The sequence below is a fragment of the Hypoxylon trugodes genome (assembly GCF_022578975.1).
Source record: "Hypoxylon trugodes strain CBS 135444 unplaced genomic scaffold F4822scaffold_9, whole genome shotgun sequence".
Classification (NCBI taxonomy): domain Eukaryota; kingdom Fungi; phylum Ascomycota; class Sordariomycetes; order Xylariales; family Hypoxylaceae; genus Hypoxylon; species Hypoxylon trugodes.
The window spans coordinates 739,814-761,095 of NW_026250024.1; the positions used below are offsets into that span (position 1 = coordinate 739,814).

At 46.2% G+C, this 21,282-nt stretch overlaps 9 protein-coding genes across 9 annotated transcripts; 4 read left to right on the top strand and 5 right to left on the bottom strand.

Moving 5' to 3' along the window:
* The first annotated feature begins 598 nt into the window (after window positions 1-598).
* On the top strand, window positions 599-2,796 carry F4822DRAFT_367015 (uncharacterized protein). The gene is made up of 3 exons (XM_051456202.1): window positions 599-822; window positions 983-1,566; window positions 1,737-2,796. The coding sequence occupies exons 1-3, from the start codon at window positions 808-810 to the stop codon at window positions 2,524-2,526; spliced, it is 1,389 nt and encodes a 462-aa protein (XP_051310341.1). The 5' UTR covers window positions 599-807; the 3' UTR covers window positions 2,527-2,796.
* Window positions 2,797-3,649: 853 nt separating this feature from the next.
* Window positions 3,650-5,557, top strand: F4822DRAFT_366998 (uncharacterized protein). Its single transcript, XM_051456201.1, has 3 exons — window positions 3,650-4,432; window positions 4,546-4,627; window positions 4,725-5,557. The coding sequence occupies exons 1-3, from the start codon at window positions 4,068-4,070 to the stop codon at window positions 5,427-5,429; spliced, it is 1,152 nt and encodes a 383-aa protein (XP_051310342.1). The 5' UTR covers window positions 3,650-4,067; the 3' UTR covers window positions 5,430-5,557.
* Window positions 5,558-7,219: 1,662 nt separating this feature from the next.
* Window positions 7,220-8,034, bottom strand: F4822DRAFT_433111 (uncharacterized protein; the record flags this gene model as incomplete). The annotated part of the gene is made up of 3 exons (XM_051461783.1): window positions 7,220-7,518; window positions 7,604-7,938; window positions 7,991-8,034. The coding sequence occupies 3 exons, from the start codon at window positions 8,032-8,034 to the stop codon at window positions 7,220-7,222; spliced, it is 678 nt and encodes a 225-aa protein (XP_051310343.1).
* A 1,719-nt stretch (window positions 8,035-9,753) lies between these two features.
* F4822DRAFT_415602 (lipase) lies at window positions 9,754-12,418 on the bottom strand. The gene is made up of 6 exons (XM_051459242.1): window positions 11,801-12,418; window positions 11,584-11,700; window positions 11,449-11,532; window positions 11,345-11,389; window positions 11,202-11,295; window positions 9,754-11,146 (listed from the first exon to the last, which is right to left on the bottom strand). The coding sequence occupies exons 1-6, from the start codon at window positions 12,267-12,269 to the stop codon at window positions 10,099-10,101; spliced, it is 1,857 nt and encodes a 618-aa protein (XP_051310344.1). The 5' UTR covers window positions 12,270-12,418; the 3' UTR covers window positions 9,754-10,098.
* A 293-nt stretch (window positions 12,419-12,711) lies between these two features.
* Window positions 12,712-14,558, bottom strand: F4822DRAFT_367163 (uncharacterized protein). Its single transcript, XM_051456204.1, has 3 exons — window positions 13,986-14,558; window positions 13,425-13,933; window positions 12,712-13,368 (listed from the first exon to the last, which is right to left on the bottom strand). The coding sequence occupies exons 1-3, from the start codon at window positions 14,151-14,153 to the stop codon at window positions 12,876-12,878; spliced, it is 1,170 nt and encodes a 389-aa protein (XP_051310345.1). The 5' UTR covers window positions 14,154-14,558; the 3' UTR covers window positions 12,712-12,875.
* Window positions 14,559-14,708: 150 nt separating this feature from the next.
* F4822DRAFT_415607 (uncharacterized protein) lies at window positions 14,709-16,363 on the top strand. Its single transcript, XM_051459243.1, has one exon. The coding sequence runs from the start codon at window positions 14,958-14,960 to the stop codon at window positions 15,795-15,797; it is 840 nt and encodes a 279-aa protein (XP_051310346.1). The 5' UTR covers window positions 14,709-14,957; the 3' UTR covers window positions 15,798-16,363.
* Window positions 16,254-16,537, bottom strand: F4822DRAFT_433115 (uncharacterized protein; the record flags this gene model as incomplete). The annotated part of the gene is made up of 2 exons (XM_051461784.1): window positions 16,254-16,417; window positions 16,468-16,537. 2 exons carry the CDS (start codon window positions 16,535-16,537, stop codon window positions 16,254-16,256), a joined length of 234 nt encoding a protein of 77 aa, XP_051310347.1.
* A 745-nt stretch (window positions 16,538-17,282) lies between these two features.
* Window positions 17,283-18,163, top strand: F4822DRAFT_445937 (uncharacterized protein; the record flags this gene model as incomplete). Its single annotated transcript, XM_051463450.1, has 2 exons — window positions 17,283-17,637; window positions 17,697-18,163. The coding sequence occupies 2 exons, from the start codon at window positions 17,283-17,285 to the stop codon at window positions 18,083-18,085; spliced, it is 744 nt and encodes a 247-aa protein (XP_051310348.1). The 3' UTR covers window positions 18,086-18,163.
* Window position 18,164: 1 nt separating this feature from the next.
* Window positions 18,165-21,116, bottom strand: F4822DRAFT_367184 (ATP-dependent DNA helicase II subunit 2). The gene is made up of 6 exons (XM_051456205.1): window positions 20,353-21,116; window positions 19,727-20,303; window positions 19,282-19,676; window positions 19,016-19,230; window positions 18,481-18,959; window positions 18,165-18,425 (listed from the first exon to the last, which is right to left on the bottom strand). The coding sequence occupies exons 1-6, from the start codon at window positions 20,844-20,846 to the stop codon at window positions 18,411-18,413; spliced, it is 2,175 nt and encodes a 724-aa protein (XP_051310349.1). The 5' UTR covers window positions 20,847-21,116; the 3' UTR covers window positions 18,165-18,410.
* Between the last annotated feature and the right edge of the window lie 166 nt (window positions 21,117-21,282).

A 21,282-nucleotide genomic window follows, 5' to 3' on the forward strand; every position in this document is an offset into this window, starting at 1 on the left:
CTGTAATGTACATGTAAGTCAGAAGGAATCATAAATGTACATACATAACACACATGGAGGGCATGCCATGGCATAGCATAGCGTAGGAATACTTTATGAAGATACCTAAGTAGATACATTCATGTGTAAGCATGAGCTAGGAAGGAAGGCGCAGCGCAAGTCAAGCCATTTTTTCCCTAATATTGTTCAGGTCCGTCGTCCACCTGACGAAAGTAAAACCACCTCGGATGTATCTTTGTATCGTACCGCCGTCTTGTACTTTCTACATTCTATCCATAAAGTATACATTTTTCCTACGTTCTGTACCTGCCTAAACGCACATACTTCGGTAGGTACGGGAGACGGGGTACTGACTGACTGGTACTGGAGCTGCTCTTTCGTACTTTGAATCCATAAAATTTTATTTTTTTGTGCAATTGGACCGACCTTTGTTGCTTCCAATCCATCTTCAATTCCCCCTCAAAGGGTTAAAGAACAAAAACAAGAAAATAAAAAAAATTATTATTATCTGTTATCGGCCGGCTTTTTTTCTCCCTCTCTCTCCCAACGTCCGCCCTCCTACTCCTCCTCCACCACTACCACCACCATCTTTTTTTGACCCTGACCAATACATCTCATAATCCACCCACCATCTTTTGCCGACGAACACCTCTTTGCTTTGCTTTTTTGCTTCCTTTTTGCTTGCCCAATTCTTACTACCACTTCTTCAACGACCAAGTGAGACAAGAGCTATAGCAAAAAAATTAAAACGGATCATCTTGCAAAAAGGCGAAATATTTTGTCGTTCTGCTATTTACGTGTTCGGCAATGGCCTCTTCCAAGGTAATAACCAACAAGTTGCACTAATTACCTACCTTGATTGCTTGCCTACCTTACCAATCTACCTACCTACCTACCGTAACCCGCTATAGCTTGTCCCCAGATGTTTCCCAGAAAAAAAAAAAGAGCAGTCATGCTGATCACCTGAGTCCTCTCATGACAGGAAATGCAAACATCAACGAGGCCATTGACCCAACACCGTCAATCTATCTCTTCGGGCTCTGCGTCTTCCTTGGGCGCTACGAGACCATTGTCCCATTCGCGCAACAACTCCCACAATTACTCCGCTTTGTCCGGCGCTCTCAATGCCACCCACCGCGTAACACGTCGAAAGAGTATGACCAACACTGCTGCCAACGTCGCTGCCGTCGCAGCTGCTCTCGAAGAGGCTGGTGATAAGGTCGGCCCTTTACCCATTGGCGTTAGTTCTCGTCGGGGCACCATGTCTAAACCCGCCGCCGCTCGATCTGCCATCGTGGGCAGCTTACCCTCACCTCCCGCGAGCTTGCCGACACACAGATTCTCTCTAGGTATGAAGCCCGAAGGTGCGGAGAACGCGATCGACGACGATTCGAACGATATGTCGGCGGATGAGGAGGGGGACGCGGGGCTCCACAAAGCTCGCATTAGGCGAGCTAGTGACGGCCAACCCCTAACAAAGGAGGGTAGGAAGATCAACCGAATTGAACTGCGCTGCGATAAGTGTGGTAAAGGATACAAGCATAGCAGCTGCTTGACCAAGCATTTGTTGGTGCCCATTTTCTTGTCCACTGCCTCTCTCATGCATTCACTTGCCCAGGCCGCTGGATGATGTCCCACCCAACCTCAAAGAAACAAGGATGGACTGGCCAGAAAGAGACCTTCCCATATGCCCCGGGTAATTGAACGTGAACCTTTGTTGACGAATTGCTTGCCAGGTGGGAACATACCCCCGAGTGGTCCCTCACGTCCAAGCTGCTTATATCCAAGCACCAACAAGTTCAACTGCTCGAGGCGGCCTCGGTTCTCGTCGCGATGAATACCAACGATGCAACAACACCTCCAGACTCCGCCAAAGATTTCGCCAGCGATCCTGAATCAGCATCACCTACTGCTTCGGGATATTCAGAATTACATGACGATCGTAGCTCGGCCGACACAACACCGCCGCCGCACCCGGAGGCTCTCGGTATGACTAACACCCTAGCTTATCGATCAGCACCCAAGAGGAATAGCAGTGGAAGTGGATATTCGCGATCTTTCCAATCGGCCGTGTCAGGGTCATTCTTCCCAGGCAGCATCCCGAATGGAAATGGATTTGGCCATATGCGACACGCAAGCTCGGATCGTCGCCCTCCTTCATCGGGTATGAACAGCACCGGTCAGGATGATCGTGATCTCGCAGCCGCCGTGGAGTTACTCAGCTGTAGTTTTGGAAGTAACCCAGGTTCCCGAGATACCAGGTTACCTGAGGACGCACCCCCTGTACCGCCACTACCAGCACAATACCTTGATCATGCAGCATTCGCCAGCACAAGCTTCATAAATAGTTTCCCCTCGGGACAAATGCCGGAAAGCTTCACTCGAGGTGAACTTCGACATAACGAAGATGTAAAGATGGAAGATAGCGAAAGTAGCGTCATGGACGATGACGAAGGCGAAAGACGCTCGAGAGCGCGAAGCAGCGAGGAAGACGACGATATGATGTTTGGCCGTATGGAGGATTAAACATAGGATCGCTCACTTTCGACGAGACGAGACGACATGAAACGAACGAACCATGGATAGCTATTGTTTTTCTTTTGTTACCAACCACACCGTATATCAAATTCTGTAAACGAGGTACGAGGTGGTTCGCTCCGCCACCGCATTCTCAGCACCGAAGAATGGAGGGCTCCAGATAGGGGAAACTCCGGGGGGCACTCTCCAAGAGGTTAAAGTGAGGATCGGAGGGAGCGTCGAGCGAACACCCAACCCATCAACAAATCGAACTTTCTAAGGAGGGAGGCAAAGGTTAAGGATGGATTTCATGGAGCAAGGAGTGTGGTATCTGATAATGGAACCGAGAACACCCGTTTGTTTATGAATGAAAACCGATCCATAAAGATATATCTTTTCTTCTGACTTTACTACCTAGTAGATGCCTGATCATGTTAGGTACATAAACATTTTTGATTATTTACTCACGATAGGGTTTGTATAATATCATGGGAATCCTGGAGGGTAGGAATGGAGAAGAGATTGCCAAGATTTATTTTCCATCAGATTTTATTCGTATGTATGTACAAGCGAGTTGCGGAGCTGCGGAGTCGATGATGCCAACGATCTTGGTGATCTGCATGTGAATGCATATTGGTAACGATGGTTGAACAAAGGAAACCACACGGCGGAGGGGCGAACCGTATGTATAAGATATATTTGGAGATGAACCATCTAGGAGTTTAGATGGTCACACAAGAAGTAAATAAATAAGAAAAGAAAGATCAAGTAAGAAATCAAAAAAGAGATGAAAATTTTCAAGACCATCGATGATCGAGGATTGAGGGCCCGGTCTCCTTTTTGAGAAGCGAGGTTTGCTGTCGATCAGCCCAGCGTTAGTGGGGTTATTGTTGGTAAACGAAGGTCTGAGAGACGAGGAGTAGTGGGAGTGAGAGGAGGATAGACGTCACTGGTGCGGTGCTATTAGCAGTCAGGTAGTGGTGCTAGGTACATCATTGCTTCCAGAGGTTCGATTTTTTTCTCATTTCCCCACACCTAAATCGGGACAGAATAGGCAGCTCTCTCCCCCAATTTCCCCGCTATTTGTTATACCTAGGCAGCTAAGGTAGGTGCAAAGTTGCAGTGATTTATTGTGGTGGCAGGTAGCTTTTTTAAGCTTTTACCTTCAGTAGCTCCAGTGATAGAAGCTACCCTACCTTTTGCCTCTAGCTAGCTACCCAGGCAGCTAACTACATCATCTTCTCACCAAAATAATCAATAATGTAATTGTGGCAGCTTACAATCTTACCACCACCACCATTACCATTACACCTATCTCACAGCTTACCACGTTCTTGGCACGCGAGCCCATCATCAACAAGCTCAATTCCCCAACCGAGATACCAACCTTTTCCATCTCATCTGTGTGCACTCATAGTGCTACATTTTAATACCGATCTCCCTTTTATTTCCGGGGAATCCCTACCTCCTTGACTAAACACCACTCAGGTGATCTTAAGAGTTCTTTTTTACCTAGAGTACAAACAAGCAAACAATCACAGAAAAAAAAGATGCGAACTAGAAAACAGACCCGCGCGGAGGCTGCGGAAGAAAGCACCGATATAACACCACCACCGACAACTTCGTCATCATCGCCTTTTACGGTTGTGACTATCACCAAGAATGAAGGCCCTATAGTATCGCTTTCGCGAAAACGCGGCGGTGATGGTGCTAGTAGTGGCGGTCTTGGTGCTTTCGGTGAAGTCCGATCTAAACTTCCACCGCCGATTCAATTCCCCCTCGTCGCGGTTCTGAGCTTGTCACTCGCGACGTTGGGATATTCCTTAACCTGGCGATATTCGAAGGCTCCGCTGGTACCTCATGCGAGGATATTGAGTACTTGGACCGATTTTGGGACGTTGGTGGGTTGGAGAATGTAAGTCACTCCTTTAGAGTTGTTTTTGCGTAGGTGTGAAAATGCTGGTGGTGTTGATGTCAGTGACGTAATTGTAATGGGGCGTTTTTTGCTTACGGTTTGGTGTTTTTCAGATTTGAGCTCGCGTTGGCATGGTACGGCAATTATGATGGCTACGATATTACCGCGCTGAATATTTTGTCGAACGGCCCTCTCGTAAGTAGATCTGTCACTCGCGCGATGATTCGGGGCCTCGAGCTCGGTGCCTTATTGCACGATTGAAAGAGAACTTACTGATTAACAACACCCACAGCTCTACCTTCTATACTCATTCTACAGCTCGCCCCCTAGTGCGCTCCTCCTAACTCTCACTATCGAGACACTCGCGACATATATTCCCTTCCGTCTTCTTCGCCCACTCTCCGTCGCACACGCCGACCCTAGTCATGCCCCCAACGCCGAGATCACCACCGACCGACCCATCGCGCTACTCACCACGCTCCTCGCGGGCGCTATCTACAGCGTGTCCCTATTCTTCGCGTACGCGACATACCTACCCAACTACCTCGTCGTATACTTCGCAAACCTACCATCCATCGAAGCCGCACACGCAGTCACATACATCAACTTCCTCCCCGTAACCCTAGTCCTCGGGTTCGCAGCACGCGCGTTTATATTCGCACCCCCCGCAGTCCCAACTTCCGAAGGGCCTCACCACAATATCAAGACAGAAAAAGAAGGTTACGAAAATGGAAGCGCGGAGGTAGTTAAATTCGACCCTGTCAAAGCGACCCTGGCTGAAACAATCCGTTGGAATTTCTGGGGTTGGAGTGCGCAGACTAAGGTTGTTATTCGCCGCTCCGCATTGTTATGCTTTGTTGCGGGTGTGGATACGTATTTGCAGACGCGTCTTACTATTGATGGTGTTGAGTCGGCGGGTGCGGTTGCGTGGAGTAGTGTTTGGGTGCTGGCTGCGGCGGTGACGGGGTTGGCGTTGGGTGTTGTGGGGAGTGTGTAGGGTGATTGGCGTTGCTAGGGGGTGTAGTGATGGTGAGATGATAGTTGAGATGAAGTACGCTCGTCTTCATCAATCAGCAGGGTCAGTGATACGATAAATAGTAAAATTGCAGGAAAACATGAAGTGAGGGAGGGGAAGAGGAGTACGGGGCCAAGGATGGCGTATCTAAGGACACGGTGGTATACGGTGTTGGTGGAACAGGATGTGTCAGCTAAACAAAGGAGCTATACTAGTCTTTTTTTCTTAGTTTAATGTTTATTTGCTGCTATTTGCTGAATGGAAGTCCTCTACAACGCTAGGGCTAGTGTGCTGTATTGTAATTGGTGTTGGTGTAAGAGCTCGGTTTTGGGAATGATATTGTGCAATTCGCCCTCCTAAAACCCCAAGGAGTATCGCCCAAACAGCACGTAATAGCATATTCAATTTTGGACATCCTTTTGACAGTCTTAAAAGGACTAATCAAACGGTTAGGTAAACTTGACATCCTATATTCGCTTCATTACGTTACCCCAACATTAGTAGCCGAATAGCGTATTACCGCAATTGGCAATGGGTCTACACTGTGATTGGTCCGTTTCGAAATAGGGGGGCTCACACACGGGAATAAAGTTCATCAATATTGAATCCAGACTTGCCCAGGTAGTGTCCAATTGTATTGCAATGATCGAATAAAATTGCGCTATGTAGAATGAAAGCCTCCTCTTGCCCCCTACTTAACGAATATTGTGGATGATCGAAGTCTCTTGCAGAAATAATCCCCCCTAGGCTAACCCATTCGCGTCAAAGCATCTCTTTATAGCAATGTTTATCCAACCTAGATTTATCCACATAGGCATAGACTATACTTGCAGCACGGCCTATAAATCAGTCAGTACGAGTACGCAACAACTATAAGATATGGATTAAACCGACTCCATTTGGCGCTCAACAAGTTGTGACTTTTCGACAGCTGGCGTTGCGGTAGCGACGCAAGCTAAGGCAATAAGGCATACGCTGGTAAGCTTCATGGTTGGGGTGGTATTGGATGTTTGTATAGGCCTTAAGTCTTGTCTTGTCTGCGGATAGGAAGAATGGATGAGTATACGAAGACAGTAGACTAAAAAATATAGAATTAGCAAATGAGAAAGTCAGCAATATTTATAAGCCACCTAGGACGATCAATTCCATTCTGGTTGATTCCTGGTCAGTAAATATTTGGTGGATTCGTCCTCCAAATTCTTGTCGTGTGCGGCACAGTTAATTTTTTACATTACGATCAACTCATATATCATGTACCTAGCCACTAAACTCATATTAAGATTCATAAAGTTTTACAGTGCATCAACTCACTTCAAAATGAAGAAACCAGCGCGGAAATCGCCTCTGATACCCAATGTCTATGGTTATCTCCGTGTGGGCCCACTATATGTCGGAGAACGGCCCGCGATCAAGCAAAGATAGCCGGAGCCGGAACGCCCCGAAATCGGATGTAAGTCGGCAAGTCACGCCTTATACTCGGTACCGTACAGTAATTTGAGGACTAGAGTCCAAAGAAAGATGGGTACACTAATACCGAATGCCAGGCTTGAATGATTGGATTGTGAACAGTCAATTTGATGGTTTCTAAAGAGTAATTGGGAATTCATCGCATAAATCATCGGGGTGATCTATTTCGTAGTGTACATGTTCTCAGTTGAGCATAAATTTCTCGAAGTAACCCAGATACTCTCAAACTAGCGAAATTAACGCAAATGTGTATCATTTACCACTCTTCCCCGAACCTGCACCTCCCGAATTACTCTTCATCCGACTCATCTTCTTCCTTCCCGGTCCCCTAGCCTAGCTCTTGCATTCCTCCCATACTCATCATAATCCCCCTTGTACTCCTCCTCGAAGTAATCCTCGATATTGACACCGAGTTGGACCTTGATCCCATTCGCTAGGGTCTCATGGGGTAGATTCTGAACTGATTCGTGTAGGCGTTCAAAGGTAAACTTATGCATATCTACGAGCAGATCCTGCGGGAGAAGCTCGAATGGGATGTAAAAGTAATCACCCTCCATAGAAAGCCCGATGCTTAATTCGGCAGCCAAAAAAACGGCGCATTCCGCTGTCTTCGAGGGCATCGCGCCATATGTTAACGAGATCTCGGCCGAGGTTTGGCTTGCGGTAATCCGGCGTATCTTTAAACGGACGCATGATATAGTTTTGAAATTGGATGGCCTCAATGAAATCGCCAAAGGAGAAAGCTTTAATCAAATTCTCATGAAAATCGGGAGGGGGATTGGTTCTTTCGCCAAATCCATGCTGTCCCTCTTCACGCATAATATGTTTCACGTAGATCCACTCGATGAACAAGCTAATGGTATCTTCAGTGGCAAACAATGACAGTTCGATACAACGCGTGGCTTTTTTGCGTCGCTGGTTGAGTTTTTGTTGGCAATATCGAGAGTAGTGGGCGAGTAGGTGTGTATGCACTGCATATTCCTTTCCCGAGGGAATCTTGATTGTGACGATGTCGCTACACTCGCTAACGATAAAATCAGTATGATGGTGAGCAATCTGTTATTATATTGACTCACCTAGGGGCAGGGTTATGCTCCAGCCTCTTGTACGGCGGAGGCATGATGAGTCCTCTTGCTTCTCGAATGCCTTCCTGATTATTGACAAGTATTTTTCTGGCGCACAAGTGTGTGGAAGATATCTAGTTAGGGATACTGTTGATGCTCTGCGAGTTGTGGATAGGTAGGGTGGACGATACGCGGTGATAAAGAGGGTGACTGGAATGTGCTTAAGGTATAGCTGCTGTAATCAATTGCCAAATTTCTTTTTAGGTTCTACCTGATATTCGTGGCAAGAGTAATACCTAGCGAGGAGGGATTCTTAACTGGCTGTACTTGATAGTAATGGTGTAACCCAGGAGTGACTTGTCAACCTTAGACTATGGATTGGTAAGTCGTTGTTTTTTCGATAGAAGTGATTTGAAGTGGCGAAGGCTTGGGCTTCAATATTTAGGTTTCCTATCGCGAATGAAGTTGACTGGTGGAGCCTAGAGTGTGTTGAGGTGATACTGTTAAAATATCGATGTTTCGTGGTGAAAATTCTGGCCGAGTTTACTGAATCTTCAAAGACCTAGTCCGTACCTTCTAACGTCCGTGTTAGTTCCAAGTACTTGCTTCCTTGGGTGTATGAGTGCGTGGAAATCCTTATGGGAGGGCCAACTCACGGTTATGGGTAAGTGCGACGAAGGACTTAGCTGTCGAAGAAGGCCGACACGGAAGCGGTGAATATTCTGAAGACCGGTATCTAATCTTGTTGTCTTAGTGGTGATCAAAATCCTCGCGAGGATGCTGTGGAGAGGAGAGGCGAAATTCATGCGTTAATGGTGTAGTAATATTGATGAGGTTGAGGGAATGCGAATTGGGAGGTGGGAGGAAGCCGAGGAGATGTAGCGAAAAAGTAGGAGTACGTAGGTAGGGAATAATAGGCTACGAAAGAGGGAAGGTATTAATGAAAGTAATATCTTAATTGGTAGCCCCAGCCCCCCGGAATGAATCAGAAGTAACTAGGAAAGAGGGTCTTCTATGCTAGGTTATAGGGAAGCTGCCGTCGAAGGTGTAGCACGTCAACTTGACTGCGTGGTGGTTCCCTTCGGTACTCTTATCTATGAGGAAGTAGTTACTACCCATAGCCCCCCGTAACCATCAACGGGTATCGCATGGCTAAGCAATAGAACTATCTAGCCTATAGTATATGCCTACGTTAAATCGAATTTTGAAGATGAATGTAGAGAAGGGAATTAATACCTAAAAAGGGACACCGGCTTTTCGTCCAGTATCCCCTTGAGATCCAACAAATTTCAACGTGCTCGAAGTAGTCCCTAAAATCGATCAATCTATTGCGCTACACGGGGGTCTCATACTCAATTCTGAATCTTTTGATACACCTTGTGGAATATTAGCTGGAAGGGCTAGTCTGTTCTAAATGTCAGCTATGTCCTGTAAATGGACGCTTGCGTAAGATATGTTAACGAGAAAATTGGCGCAGCTGACGCTACAGGAGAGCTTGGAGCCCTACTTGAATAATGAACTCCTTCTTTTCCGAGGGAACGCACGACCCAGAGTGGTGCAAGGGAGACAAAAGGCACCGATTTAGAATACCACAATTTGGGTGTGTTCACTGAAGAGCCAAAGGACCAATTAGAGCTTAACGATTATATATCCTCTGATTCAAAACTGATATTGGGAATGAATACTCACGTCTTGCAACATCATCTCCTCATCGTCACTTGGGTGTGCTACCACCTTTTTTAACCACGGTCAATTACAATATAGAAATGTGATGATTCAATTTCCACTTCCGAAAAACGAGTATATTTGCTTAATCTTCTCTAGATAATTTTCTGCTATCGCTTGGAGAGTTCCATTAGATGCTAGGGAAGTCCACCTAGTAATCCGCCGCGTAGATTAGCAGACCTAGAGTTAAGCGATAAATTCACGGGCATGGTTTATCGTTTCTTACAAGAAGGCGTACTAAACTTGTAAATAATCCATAACATCCAACGACATATTCCAGTATTTGCCACTTGCAGTTCTAGTCTTTTAGCCACAATTCTAGCGCTCGCGTGCCGATGTGAAGCATTCCGTTAAGAAGCGAACGGAAGGGGTTGATATTGCCTGGCTAACTCTCGTTACGTGCCGATTTCCGCTCGTACTTTGTCACTGTTGATGAACTCGCACCTCCCAAATAATTTTTCCCATCGGACAGCCTGCTCGGCTGCTGTCCCGGTGTCTTCATCCCCGCTCTTGTCAATAGTGATAGGCATGTTATGATGAGGCCCCCCAAGCAGCTGCAATGATAGCTTATTGGGGAATTCGCCCTTCAAATCACCCATAGTCGCATTGGCAAAAGCAGCAGGCCATCTGTCCTCAGGAACGCCAGAGGTAACAAATTTGACTATTTTTGTGCTTATTGCCTTCGATAATTGAAGTTGCTTTTCTGAATTATCTGCTCGTTCCAGGTGCTGGGCATTTAGTACATACGGTATGTCGCTTAGATGCGCGACACGCCACATTTGCACTCCCATCATCTCGAAGGATGGTGCGTATCGCGTCGAGTTATGTTCATATAGATGCATATGTGACTTTTCTACGCCGCCGTTCCTGACGTATTGCCATGCAAATTCAAGAATGGGACACGTAAACCAGAGATCGCGATTGAGCTGCGCTGCGCGATAATATTGGGGCGAAATAGACCCATCATAGTCCAGTCGGACCATGCCCTCGAAGTCTTCAATAGGGTAAAGTTCAAGAAGTCTTGCCTTCGTGGGTTCAGACAGGGCATAGAGCCAGAGCCCGAAAGTATCCAGGACTTCTTGGTCAGTTGAGATGGTTGGTGCTGCGTACCATGCTCCATCATTGGATACCCAAGAAGCAATAATTGGGATCCCCCTGGTAAATTTACCAGCGCGGACAAGTCGGGAAGGACGGTCAGTGAGGATATCACCATCATACATAGGGTAAAAGAAAGCTTCCCCAAAGGGTGGGCGAGCAGCACGGGCAGTTGAAACAGAGATGTTTGCTAATGTCTCGATGGAGACTTTTCGTAAACAATTCAGGGTTTCGACTGACTGGCTATCATTCTCAACACATCCTACTTCACGAGCAACGGCAGCCGTATTGTTGGCTACCAAATCGGATTTGGTATTGAAGTTTAGTCCGGGACTACCTGACATCATTCTATCGGCCAGCCTTAAGTCAGCACAGGAACAACACAACGGAGCGAAACTCTTACATGGCTTGTTGAAATGGGACGCCGCGCTTGCCCTCGTAAGAAGCCAGGTGCAAACTAATGTCGGCGGCCCCCACGCTCTGGCCAACAGCCGTCACTGTTATGCGTCGTTAGCATGGGCCGAAAATCCTGAATTATCCGATTACCTTTATCTGGGTCACCCCCAAACGCTTCGATATTGTCGCGGACCCCTGTTCCACGGGTCAATAAAGATACGTAGCACGATTGCAACAATAGGTATCTGACGTACATTCTAATGCTCTTCGCTGATCATGCAAACCGGCATTTGTCTGCTTGGCATCGATTAACGCCTTGCTGATCGCAAATCCAAAAACTATAGCAGATAGTTAGCTTGTTGAGATGTAAAAAAAAATCAATGACTTACAACCGAGACGGTAATTAATGGCAACAAAGATCAACGGCTGTCCATCCGCCACTGCCTGCTTCACTAGGCCGTCGGGCTTGTAAAGGATTTCCGAAGCAGAGCCTAGGGCATGACCCCCTTTAACTCGTAGAAACACATCAGCGAGGCCTCATCCTGCGAGTTGGGGCATGGTATAAAAAGCCGACAAGACTCGCGCAGCCTATAGGCGATGACCTACCACCGTGGATCCATACCATTACTGGTAGTTTAGCATCCGGTTTAGTATCACCCGGTCGAGCAACCCGCAAGCTCAGGCAATTTTCGCTGATATTGGCGACACGGCTCGTAAATGGAAACACATCACCCAACCCCTGGGGACACCAAGCTCCAGGCCGAGTGGCGTCGATGGTAGATCCCTTCAGGGGCTGCACTGCAATAGGCGGAGCGAAGCGCCGTACGCCAGAGGTATCCTCCCCGTAAAAGATGTTTTGGAAATGCTCAACCTCATGCTCCCGACTGCCTACGTATTTGATATCTTTAGCCAAGTCAATCACCACCGGTGGAGATTCATGTGAAAACGGGAGAATAACGCCGTATTCATCCTTCAAATGCAATAACCTATCCTGGGACAGCCCAAGATACACAGCAGTTAAACCAAGGAGAAATGCGCCCAAGCCAAAAGACAATGAGAAAACTCGGCCAGCCATAGCGAAATATAGATGAAAATAAAACAGGGTACTAATACGATGATATTTAGTCAAGAAGTAATAGTTGTTAAGGTGGTGAGCAGGCAACTCTAGATTTTGGGATGTGAACCCCCCCTTGAAAAGACAATTAAAAGCATGAGCTCTTGTGCTCAGGGCTGAGAGAAAGGGAAAGACGATTTCCTTCGTAAATGAAGTACCTATGTACAACCCGGATGTGATGGTGGGGGTCAACTATGGTAGGAGGTTGGCTTCCCTTCTCTGGATTACACAACATCTGTCGCATCCACGTCACCGTGTGTGTAACACAAAGCAGGCTCCTCAATACGCGCCCGTTAATTGTGCATGCCTGCAATGTACATATCACAATTAATACATAGGTACCTCCATAGGTACCTATGTACCTTGTAGCATTATGCTACGCGCACGTCTTGCCGCGAAGGGGTGATTGTTCAACAGCCAAGTATTGAATCCATAAGCTCGACATTATCAAGTCCAACAATATTTGAAATACAACAATCTTCTACAGAAATCGTGAAGTAGTAACTATTTAAACCACCATCTTAGCCTTGGAATCTCAATACATCATCTATTATAAAAGAGAGTACTTCATTCGACCATAGAATCTAGAGGCCTTGTAGTATTGATCTCAGAAGTTCGTGAAATTTCAGTACGAGCCACAATACCTTGTATGTTCCGGTATTGCTCTTCCTCAACGTCCGCAGAGCCGGCTGTTACGACTGTCCCAGAAACTCCTCGCCAGGGGCGATCATCATAGGAGTGCTTCCCTGACGGCCGGAACCCTAATTCTAGGGTGAACGGTTCCCTACTGTTGGATGATGTCTTGGTGTTTGTGCGATCAACAGATAGCAATGTCCATTTTCTAGAAACTATTGTGCGTAAGACTGGATAGGAACGGCCCCACAGGTTGCCCACCACCGGTCCTAACGTCGGCATGCAGCATACAATTATCGCAATGTTGGCTTCTATCTCGGACCATAGGATGAATAGAGTGAAATCGGCGATGAAGTCCGGATTAGTTTCCTTGTCATAAGATGTCACAAGGTAGATGTACATTCGTGCTATACCGGCGCCAATTGTGCTAGCAAGAGGTAAGACTCTGATCTGTAATTAGGGGCTACAAATGGGAGGACTCACAATAGACCAACCATGAATATACTCGTTATACCAATCTTTTTCTTAGTAGGCATATGGAGTTTCCATATCATTGGGACAGGCATAAACATGATGATGAAATCCGTAACTATGTCTGTCGCTGTAAAGACGGTGAGTAGGGTGAGAGTGTTGGCGCACTGAGTCAAAAAGATCCCAATAGGGGCCCAATTCCATGTCCAGCGAGTGCCGCACTGAAAGACAGTGGCGAAGAAGAATGCCAGGAACCAGGCTATTAGAACGCCAACCATGACCCAGCAAAACACCACGACCTGTCTAGCACGATTAAATATTCGTTTCCAAAGAAATACGAATGACAACTTAATCAGCCCAAAGGCAACCTTTTCTGTCGTCTGGAAGGCATATTTGTATTTCTGCGCCAAGTGCTCTAGATCCGTGGTAACAGGCCAATTGTTCTCAATAGGAGAATGCCCCGTAATAGCGCCTTGAACAGTGCCGGCGATGAAGATACCATTCAACGCAAGGATGAAGACCTAATATATCCTGTCAACGTTGATTTAGACAGTGACAGGTGATGGACCTTACTAGGCTTGCCAAAGCTAGCCAATCATCAGCGCTAAGACCAGCTCGACACAATCGTCTCGAATAGAACCTGGCCACAACTGCCACTATTGTTAACACGCAGAAGAATGAGGCCATAACTATAAGACCTATACGATCGTTTGCTTGGTGAAGCCGTGCCGTGTAAGCCATTATTCTGGCTGGAGTAATCCTCTATTAAATTGGACTATGCTACTGGAGAATGGAAGAGTAATGGAGTAGACAGGAATGGCAAAGAAAACGGTTGCCAACTGTAGTACTGATTGACTGGGCATCTAATAGAATCTAGAGGCTACAGTGTATGGATACTAAGGATTACAAGGTGTGTTACACCATTGCAACTGACCCCCTATTAGACGCCGTAACCTATGGTGTAGTAGCACAAACACCTAAACAGCCTACTGTAATGACCAGAATACGACTGAGCTTTTTACTCAGAACCTATCGTAAGAAATAACCCAATTCGCTTAATCAACGAATCCTCTTAGCATAAGCGGATTGGTCAGAACCAACGCTCACGGGTTAGAATAACGCCGTATCGAATACCGTCATACAAGGAATATGCAGGCTGTGGTGGATTAATGTAAAAAATAAAGTAAAATTGGAAGATCTTTTATGTCTTGCATCTGTAAAAGAAACAACACCGTCTTCATCATCCGATTGGGCGCCACTTCATCCATCTACGCACCCTGGAGTCTAGGTGGTACACCGACTCTCCACACAACCATTACGAGTCGTAGGATGCCACGGAAATAATCTTGGCATCTTACCTAGGTACTCTGAAAGAGGAGAAGTCTTGGTGATCTTCTATCTAGTAACGCTGGATTGTTTCTATCTACCAAAATATGCTTCTACGGACTACAAGCTAACCATTATATTCAACTCTGGGTTTGTTAGAGACCTTGACGTATCCCCAATTGAGCATACATTTCAAACAAGTGCCACCCCTACTGCGGTATGGATGTCTGCTCGAATCGCGTAGAGCACGTCGGGCTCCTAGCCGATGTGGATGGGGATAACGATAACGGCCGATATTCTCAGCCGTCAACTCGCACACGCCTTATCCAAAGGCCCAGGTTGTTTCTAGTTATATTGTCAATCTCAACCCTTCTGAATGTTGTGCTTTTTGTTGTTTCTCTACACCTAGTATTCAAAAGTGAGCCTCCGTCCAAATACGCGAATCTCCAGCGCAACAACGAAGAACCCTATGTCCGTGTGACACGGTATAGTTCCGAAAACGAAACCCTTCAAGACGAGTTATGGCACAACATCAACGTTGACTACGGCGTAGTCGCGTTATCTGATCAATGGGCGGCTGAGCATGGCCTTAGAACGGCCCAAAGATTTCCATGGGATCAGAGCAAAGGGATATACATTTTGCACGCTTTTCATAATCTGCACTGTCTTAAAATCGTCCACATCTCTCTGGCAGAGTACAGGCGTGGAGCTCCTCAATCTCGCGACCAGCATCATATCAATCACTGCTTAGATGCCTTGCGCAGGCAGATAATATGTGATGCCGACGACACACCGCGGGCTACTGAGCATCGGAAAGAGGTGGTCAGTGGGCTTTTGCAGCATCGCAAGTGTCGTAGTTGGGAAGAACTGGAGGCTTTTGCAAAGCGGCACACGGCGTGTTATAAGCGTCCCGAAGACCCGAAAAGGGCCAAGGGAAGACCTATCCTGGAGAGATTCAAGCATTGCCCTCCAGACAGCGGGTACGTTGTCATAGATGATTATATGTCCCCAGACGAATTTATGGTGGGGCTACCAGAGGAGTCGTTGGAAAGTATCTAAAGGCCTGTCCTCTCTTTTCGTTCGGTTCGCATAGCACTATATTTCGAGTACTTTGTGATATGGTCACTTATTCCTGGGTACTGGTCAATTGTTCATCTTCGCGATTGACGCAACGCTCCATGCTTAATATGTTGTCTAGGGGGTACATAAACTTCTCCGAACATCTTTACATGTCTGTAGGGTCAATTGCGTGGTAGCTCACTCGAACGAGATTCGATGGATACTAGGAGTATCAAATGAATGTGGATAATGCTAGGCTAAAAACAATATTTCAACGATTGTCCTTATTCCCGTACCAACATATTTAATACCTAAGTTGTCCATAGTAAAGGTTCTCTCTCTCTCCTTCTCAGCATTGGAGCTTCTATGAGAATTGATTCAACTTTAGAAATATTCATCCTACCACAAGTTATTCCTTTAAATAATTCCGCAGGTGCGTGATCCCATATTGTAGAATCACTTAGAGGCGGTACGCTTCTTGAAGGCTTCTGACACGTCAAGTTCAGCCTCTCCCCGTTTGAAGCCCTCTGACATATCAACTTCAGGCTCTTCTCTCTTGAATGCTTCTGAAACGTCTAGTTCAGTTTCTTCGCGTTGCACGATACCAACGCCACCGATATCTAAGTAGTTAGCATGTATAAGTGAGTGCACCCGATATATCATGACTCACGAGCAGTAGGAGCTGTGTTAGCCATGATGGTAAACTGGAGAATAATGGCGTAGAACTTGAGGTATTGCATTTTGTTTGGAAAACTATCGATATTGTGTAGGTTGGGCTGTTTGGGGGAGAATTTTCTACTCGATCAAGAATTGTAGGGAGAGGGCTTTCTTGGGGCGCTTTAAATAAGTAACCATGCTGTACATGTCTAGATATATCTTCACGTTATAGATTTACATTGTGTGGTACTTAAGCGTGAATTCCAAAGGGCAATGGCGTAGTAGTGAGTGGTACCTAATGTATGGAAGTTATGGTGTGTGATAGGATAAAGAAGCTCAGTTACACCACAAGGAATATCGGCATGCCACCGAATTTGCCTGGATCCTTTCGGCAAGTTAAAAAGCACATGCATAGCCCATCGCCACCGGATGCATGGTTTAGGACTTCTGCGTGTTGGCTGAGGGCGGGCCATTGTATGTAACACAGATGGTAAGCTTTAGACTTTCCAGGCAATTTTATGCGATGCCTGGGTTGTAATATTGTTGTCTTGCATGTGGTTGATCATGAGTCTCAAAAGTTAAGGGGCGGGACGTATATCGCCCAAACAACACGAGATATCTCTCATCTTTGTGTTACAAGTCGGATAGAGACCATACAAAGAAACTATTAATAAAATAAGCCCGCGATTCTTGTAGAACGTCAGATAGGGCTTCGATTCCTAGTCGTTATGCCTATGTGCCTGTGTCTTTGGGAGAATTAATACACTCCCGCTACCTCGATTGCCTATGACTTCGAACATAGAAGGATAGTGCGCCTCAAACAAAACAATGCATAGATATAATCTACTAACAAATGAGGCCGAAGAAGGCGATTCAGAGAGGCCGCTTCCAAATTCCTTGCTATCATTTAGATGGGGATTGGCGGTATCAGCTCGTGCTCATCACCTGCTCATCACTGTTGGTATCGTTGCTGCTGTATCGACAGGATTCATTGCTGGTATCTTATTTCCGATGAGTGTAAACCAATTGCAGGAGGACAGTGTGTCGGGGGATACGGCAGCACGTATACCGCTTCCAATTGTTGAGCAGGCATTTACCTATTCATCTCCATTTTCTCAGGAGCCCTCAAAGGCTGAGGGATCTGAAGTGATGTCGGAACCGATTTGGGATGCGTTGATACCGAGTAAGTCGCCGCGAACATAGCTTCGAGATCTGATATTTGACTAAATGATGCTCATGTAGATGGGCTTGGCTACTTTAGGGATGGTTATATTGCCCCCCAGCCATGCATACCCACCGTATTCCACCAGCTGCATTGTCTATATATTCTGCGACGCGCTTACTACTCACAATCCGACGCTCTCCAAGAATTCGATTTTGGGAAGAACCGGACTCGCCATGCAGCGCATTGCTTCGATTATCTTTTGCAGAGCTTGACGTGTTCGGCTGATTCCACTGTCGAGCCGGCCCTAGGCGGGGAGCATGAATTCTTGGGAAGCGGGTTTCAGCGCCAGTGTCGCGATTTTACTACTTTGAAGGAGTTTGTAGAGAAGTGGAGGGTGTTTAATGCCAGTGGCTTTTTAGCAGTCGGCCTAGACCACGGGCATGCCCATATTCAGAGTACACCGTAATACAAAGGATTAAAGAGTAGGAGTATATGAGGCAATGAAAAGGGGAGACTTGGTGGGAGTGATGTTCTTATCAAGAATAGGTTGACGAAAAGACTTAGCTCTGAAATGAGCCCGGAGTATTAGGCTGCGAGGCGTCTAGATTTAGCATCTATGGTGTCGTTTAGCTAGAGAAGTCATTGAAGTGATTCCCTCACGATTATCTTCAATTTACTCGTATCTCGTATCTACATGGAAGCATTCATCGTGCGTGGTTCCTCTTTAGGTTATCGATGTAGTTCATAGGACCAGGTAATCAAGCTATCAACTTGGCTCATCATTATAGGTATTACTTCTTGAAGAACTGCCAAAGAAATTAGCAACGTATCAAATAAATGCGTGTTGGAAGTAGGAATTACCTCAGCGGCTTCTTCAGGAGTCACGTTGGACGGTTCTGATATGCTCTTATCAATAAGACCTAGCGTAGCTCTAGCCCCTTTCATCTGCCACCACAATTCTCTCCTATCACCACCTAGCTCACCCGACAGCAAGCGCTTCTTCAAGTCGTTCAAGAACGAATTATATAAGGCTGGCATCTCCCACCTAACCATTGTATCTCTAAACACGCCGAGATTTTCAACGGCTCTATCGTATCCACTATCACCAAGGCTGTTCGTGATAAGTGAACGGATGATGTTGCCCATCTGCTTCGCAGCATTCTCAATCTGGGATTCTTCATCGGCGTATTGCACCATCTGCTTGAACTCGGGGATAGCATTCTCGGGGCTGATCTTCGTGCGTTTGTTCTCGGGTTGACTGAGGAGGGCATCAACATCGAGTCCTGAAATCGGCTCGGGCTTGTGTCCTTTCTCTCTTCTGCCTTTGGCTTTCGGTGGGACTACGTGGATGTTAGTCTAGTACTAAAGCCCTATTGATCGACAGATGGAATAATACCTTTCTTGACGTTAGCTTCCGCTATTAGGTCTTCTAGCTTTGATTTAGCTTTGACAATTAGGTCCTCGGGCGGGTTTGAGTATTTAAATAGGATGGGTGGAACAGGAGGGAGGGGTTGATCTGGATAAATCGCGCGATGCCGAACAACTTGGTTGATACGATGAAGTGGAGGACAGAATGAATCTTCCACGGCGGCATATTCCTGAGTGCGGTTCCTTGGAAAAGTTAGCTCGATGGGGAATTTTTCGGAGACTTAGGATACTAACCCCTCTTCATCTTTTAAACAGGTAGATATGTCCATAGCGTCGACATAGTCATTCATGGCGTCTGTGAGCTCGGCGCTGGGTAGGAGGCGATGATCTTCATGTTTTACGTTGCCTGTGACCGTAATCACCTTGTCAAGTGGGGGAAATTGGTAATTTCTGACGTCTTCGGCGAAAGGTAGCGGAACATCATACAAGCATTCAAAATCTGGTTCGATGTGAGGCGCTAGGAGAATTAAAGAGGGTTCCTTTCCATCCTTCGTCACAATTCGTGCGACAGCGTAGGAATCAAGTTCTAGGAGCGCGTGGATGAATGACGAGAGCTTTAACGCTGCTGCATCGTTAAGTTTCTGGGGAATTGTTTGGCATGTCTCTCCCATATTGAAAAATGGTTCGTACTAAAAGGGGTTAGAAAAATAAGAGACCCCAGGCATCAGGATTCACTTACCTTTTCTTGGTGTATGAAGCCCAAGATAGTGAAGCATTTCGTGGTCTCAATTTTGGTAATGTTGTATTCAGATTCGCTGATGTGAACGGCTGTCCTTCCATATTCATAACCCTTGGCCAACGATTCAAACTCCACATCTCGTTTGCCTCCAGGGGCCTCAGGGTCATTGACCTTATATGTTCGCGCATTTTTCACAGCGGAAAATGTGCTGGTGGGTTCTACACCTTCCATCTCATCACCTTCGGGAGCTTGAGAAGGGCCAACATCGGCTGACATGACTACTCGACTAGCTGGCGGTATCGTCGCTTTGTGGGTCTTGAAATATCGTTCAACACTGATACTCATAGCATCTTTATGTTCTTCGGGATTTCCAAGAGTGAGTTCTCCGTCGTATGTCTTATACGGTCTAACAGACTTTAACCTTGGTTGATCGAGTTCAGCAATGGCTTCTGCCATCGTACCGTATATCCCATCACACTTATCGACAAGATCTCGCAGGACCTTTTCATTCTCTCTCTTCCGATCTGTCTTGTCCTCTTCCTTGACGCCGAATTCGCGGTCATCAAAGTCCACACCCCTAGTCATAGATTAGTAAAGTATCTCGGATTGCTTTACAAAGCACTTACAAGACCACGAGTTCGATGCCACAACCTTTGATCTTGGCGGCTATGTCATCGGTATCATCTGGATCAACAGACCCTTCACCATTCGTGACCAATATGATTTTCCTTTTATACTTGAGCTTCTTAGTAAACTTCTCAATCATTTCAATAGCAACTACTATAGCTGAGACAGAGTCGCCAGCTTCAGTATCGCTAGGCTTTATAAGGCCCTGTAGACTGTGCAAGCTGGTTAAGTTCATGGGACCAAGCTCTTGTAAAATGGAGATATTTTCGTAGCTTTCCCCTTGCTCTTCATATAAGGGATTATTTGTTTCATCGGTTCTTACTCCGACGACTCCAACGGTCCAAGTTTTTCGTGATGCGGCAACGGTCGTGGAGATCTTGTCCCATACGTAGCGCGTACCCCAATCAAGATCTGATTCCACTCTTCCATTGTGACAATCACCCATCGATGACGCGAGGTCAACGATGTAGACTGTAGCCTCCTTATCCGCCATTATCGCAAAGGTTGTATAAATGAATGAGTGAGAAACGAGTGAGAAGTGGGATGGAAATTAGGTGAAAGGATATCAAGACATTTTGGTATCTTATCCTTAGCGTTAGGAGGAAATGAATGACATTAAGAAGGTTAAAAAATTGTTAAAATGTTATCGGAATTGACTTATCAATCTATTAAGACAAGGCATCTGCCTAGAAGCTAAAAGTATCTTCGTATATCTGCCTGGCACCTTACATGTTAATTGTTGAAATTAGTTACCCCTGTAGCGCGTTTCGTTTGCTAACAGGCAGTCGCGCAGCCACCTGACCGCCTCTATATGCGCCTAACTATCCGGAACCAATCAGAACCCATACATGGTCCAAGCTCCTCTGTCTAGGGTACCTAGGGTGTACCTAAATCGCACGATCGCGGGGCTAAAACACACCATGATTTTA

Bases quoted from the DNA above. Each gene is read 5' to 3' on its own strand.
- F4822DRAFT_367184 (XM_051456205.1), bottom strand. From the start codon at position 20,846: ATGGCGGATAAGGAGGCTACAGTCTACATCGTTGACCTCGCGTCATCG. The intron at 19,677-19,726 runs GTAAGTGAATCC...AACCCCTTTTAG, and splicing joins GCTTCATACACCAAGAAAAG to TACGAACCATTTTTCAATAT. The intron at 18,960-19,015 runs GTATTATTCCAT...ACATCCACGTAG, and splicing joins GGAAGCTAACGTCAAGAAAG to TCCCACCGAAAGCCAAAGGC.
- F4822DRAFT_415607 (XM_051459243.1), top strand. From the start codon at position 14,958: ATGGATGTCTGCTCGAATCGCGTAGAGCACGTCGGGCTCCTAGCCGAT.
- F4822DRAFT_415602 (XM_051459242.1), bottom strand. From the start codon at position 12,269: ATGGCTGGCCGAGTTTTCTCATTGTCTTTTGGCTTGGGCGCATTTCTC. The intron at 11,701-11,800 runs GTAGGTCATCGC...TACGAGTTAAAG, and splicing joins AATGGTATGGATCCACGGTG to GGGGTCATGCCCTAGGCTCT. The intron at 11,147-11,201 runs GTAAGAGTTTCG...GCTGGCCGATAG, and splicing joins GTCCCATTTCAACAAGCCAT to AATGATGTCAGGTAGTCCCG.
- F4822DRAFT_367015 (XM_051456202.1), top strand. The intron at 1,567-1,736 runs GTTGGTGCCCAT...ATTGCTTGCCAG, and splicing joins AGCTGCTTGACCAAGCATTT to GTGGGAACATACCCCCGAGT.
- F4822DRAFT_366998 (XM_051456201.1), top strand. From the start codon at position 4,068: ATGCGAACTAGAAAACAGACCCGCGCGGAGGCTGCGGAAGAAAGCACC. The intron at 4,433-4,545 runs GTAAGTCACTCC...GGTGTTTTTCAG, and splicing joins ACGTTGGTGGGTTGGAGAAT to ATTTGAGCTCGCGTTGGCAT. The intron at 4,628-4,724 runs GTAAGTAGATCT...CAACACCCACAG, and splicing joins TTTTGTCGAACGGCCCTCTC to CTCTACCTTCTATACTCATT.
- F4822DRAFT_367163 (XM_051456204.1), bottom strand. From the start codon at position 14,153: ATGGCTTACACGGCACGGCTTCACCAAGCAAACGATCGTATAGGTCTT. The intron at 13,934-13,985 runs GTAAGGTCCATC...AGGATATATTAG, and splicing joins GGCTAGCTTTGGCAAGCCTA to GTCTTCATCCTTGCGTTGAA. The intron at 13,369-13,424 runs GTGAGTCCTCCC...ACCTCTTGCTAG, and splicing joins ATATTCATGGTTGGTCTATT to CACAATTGGCGCCGGTATAG.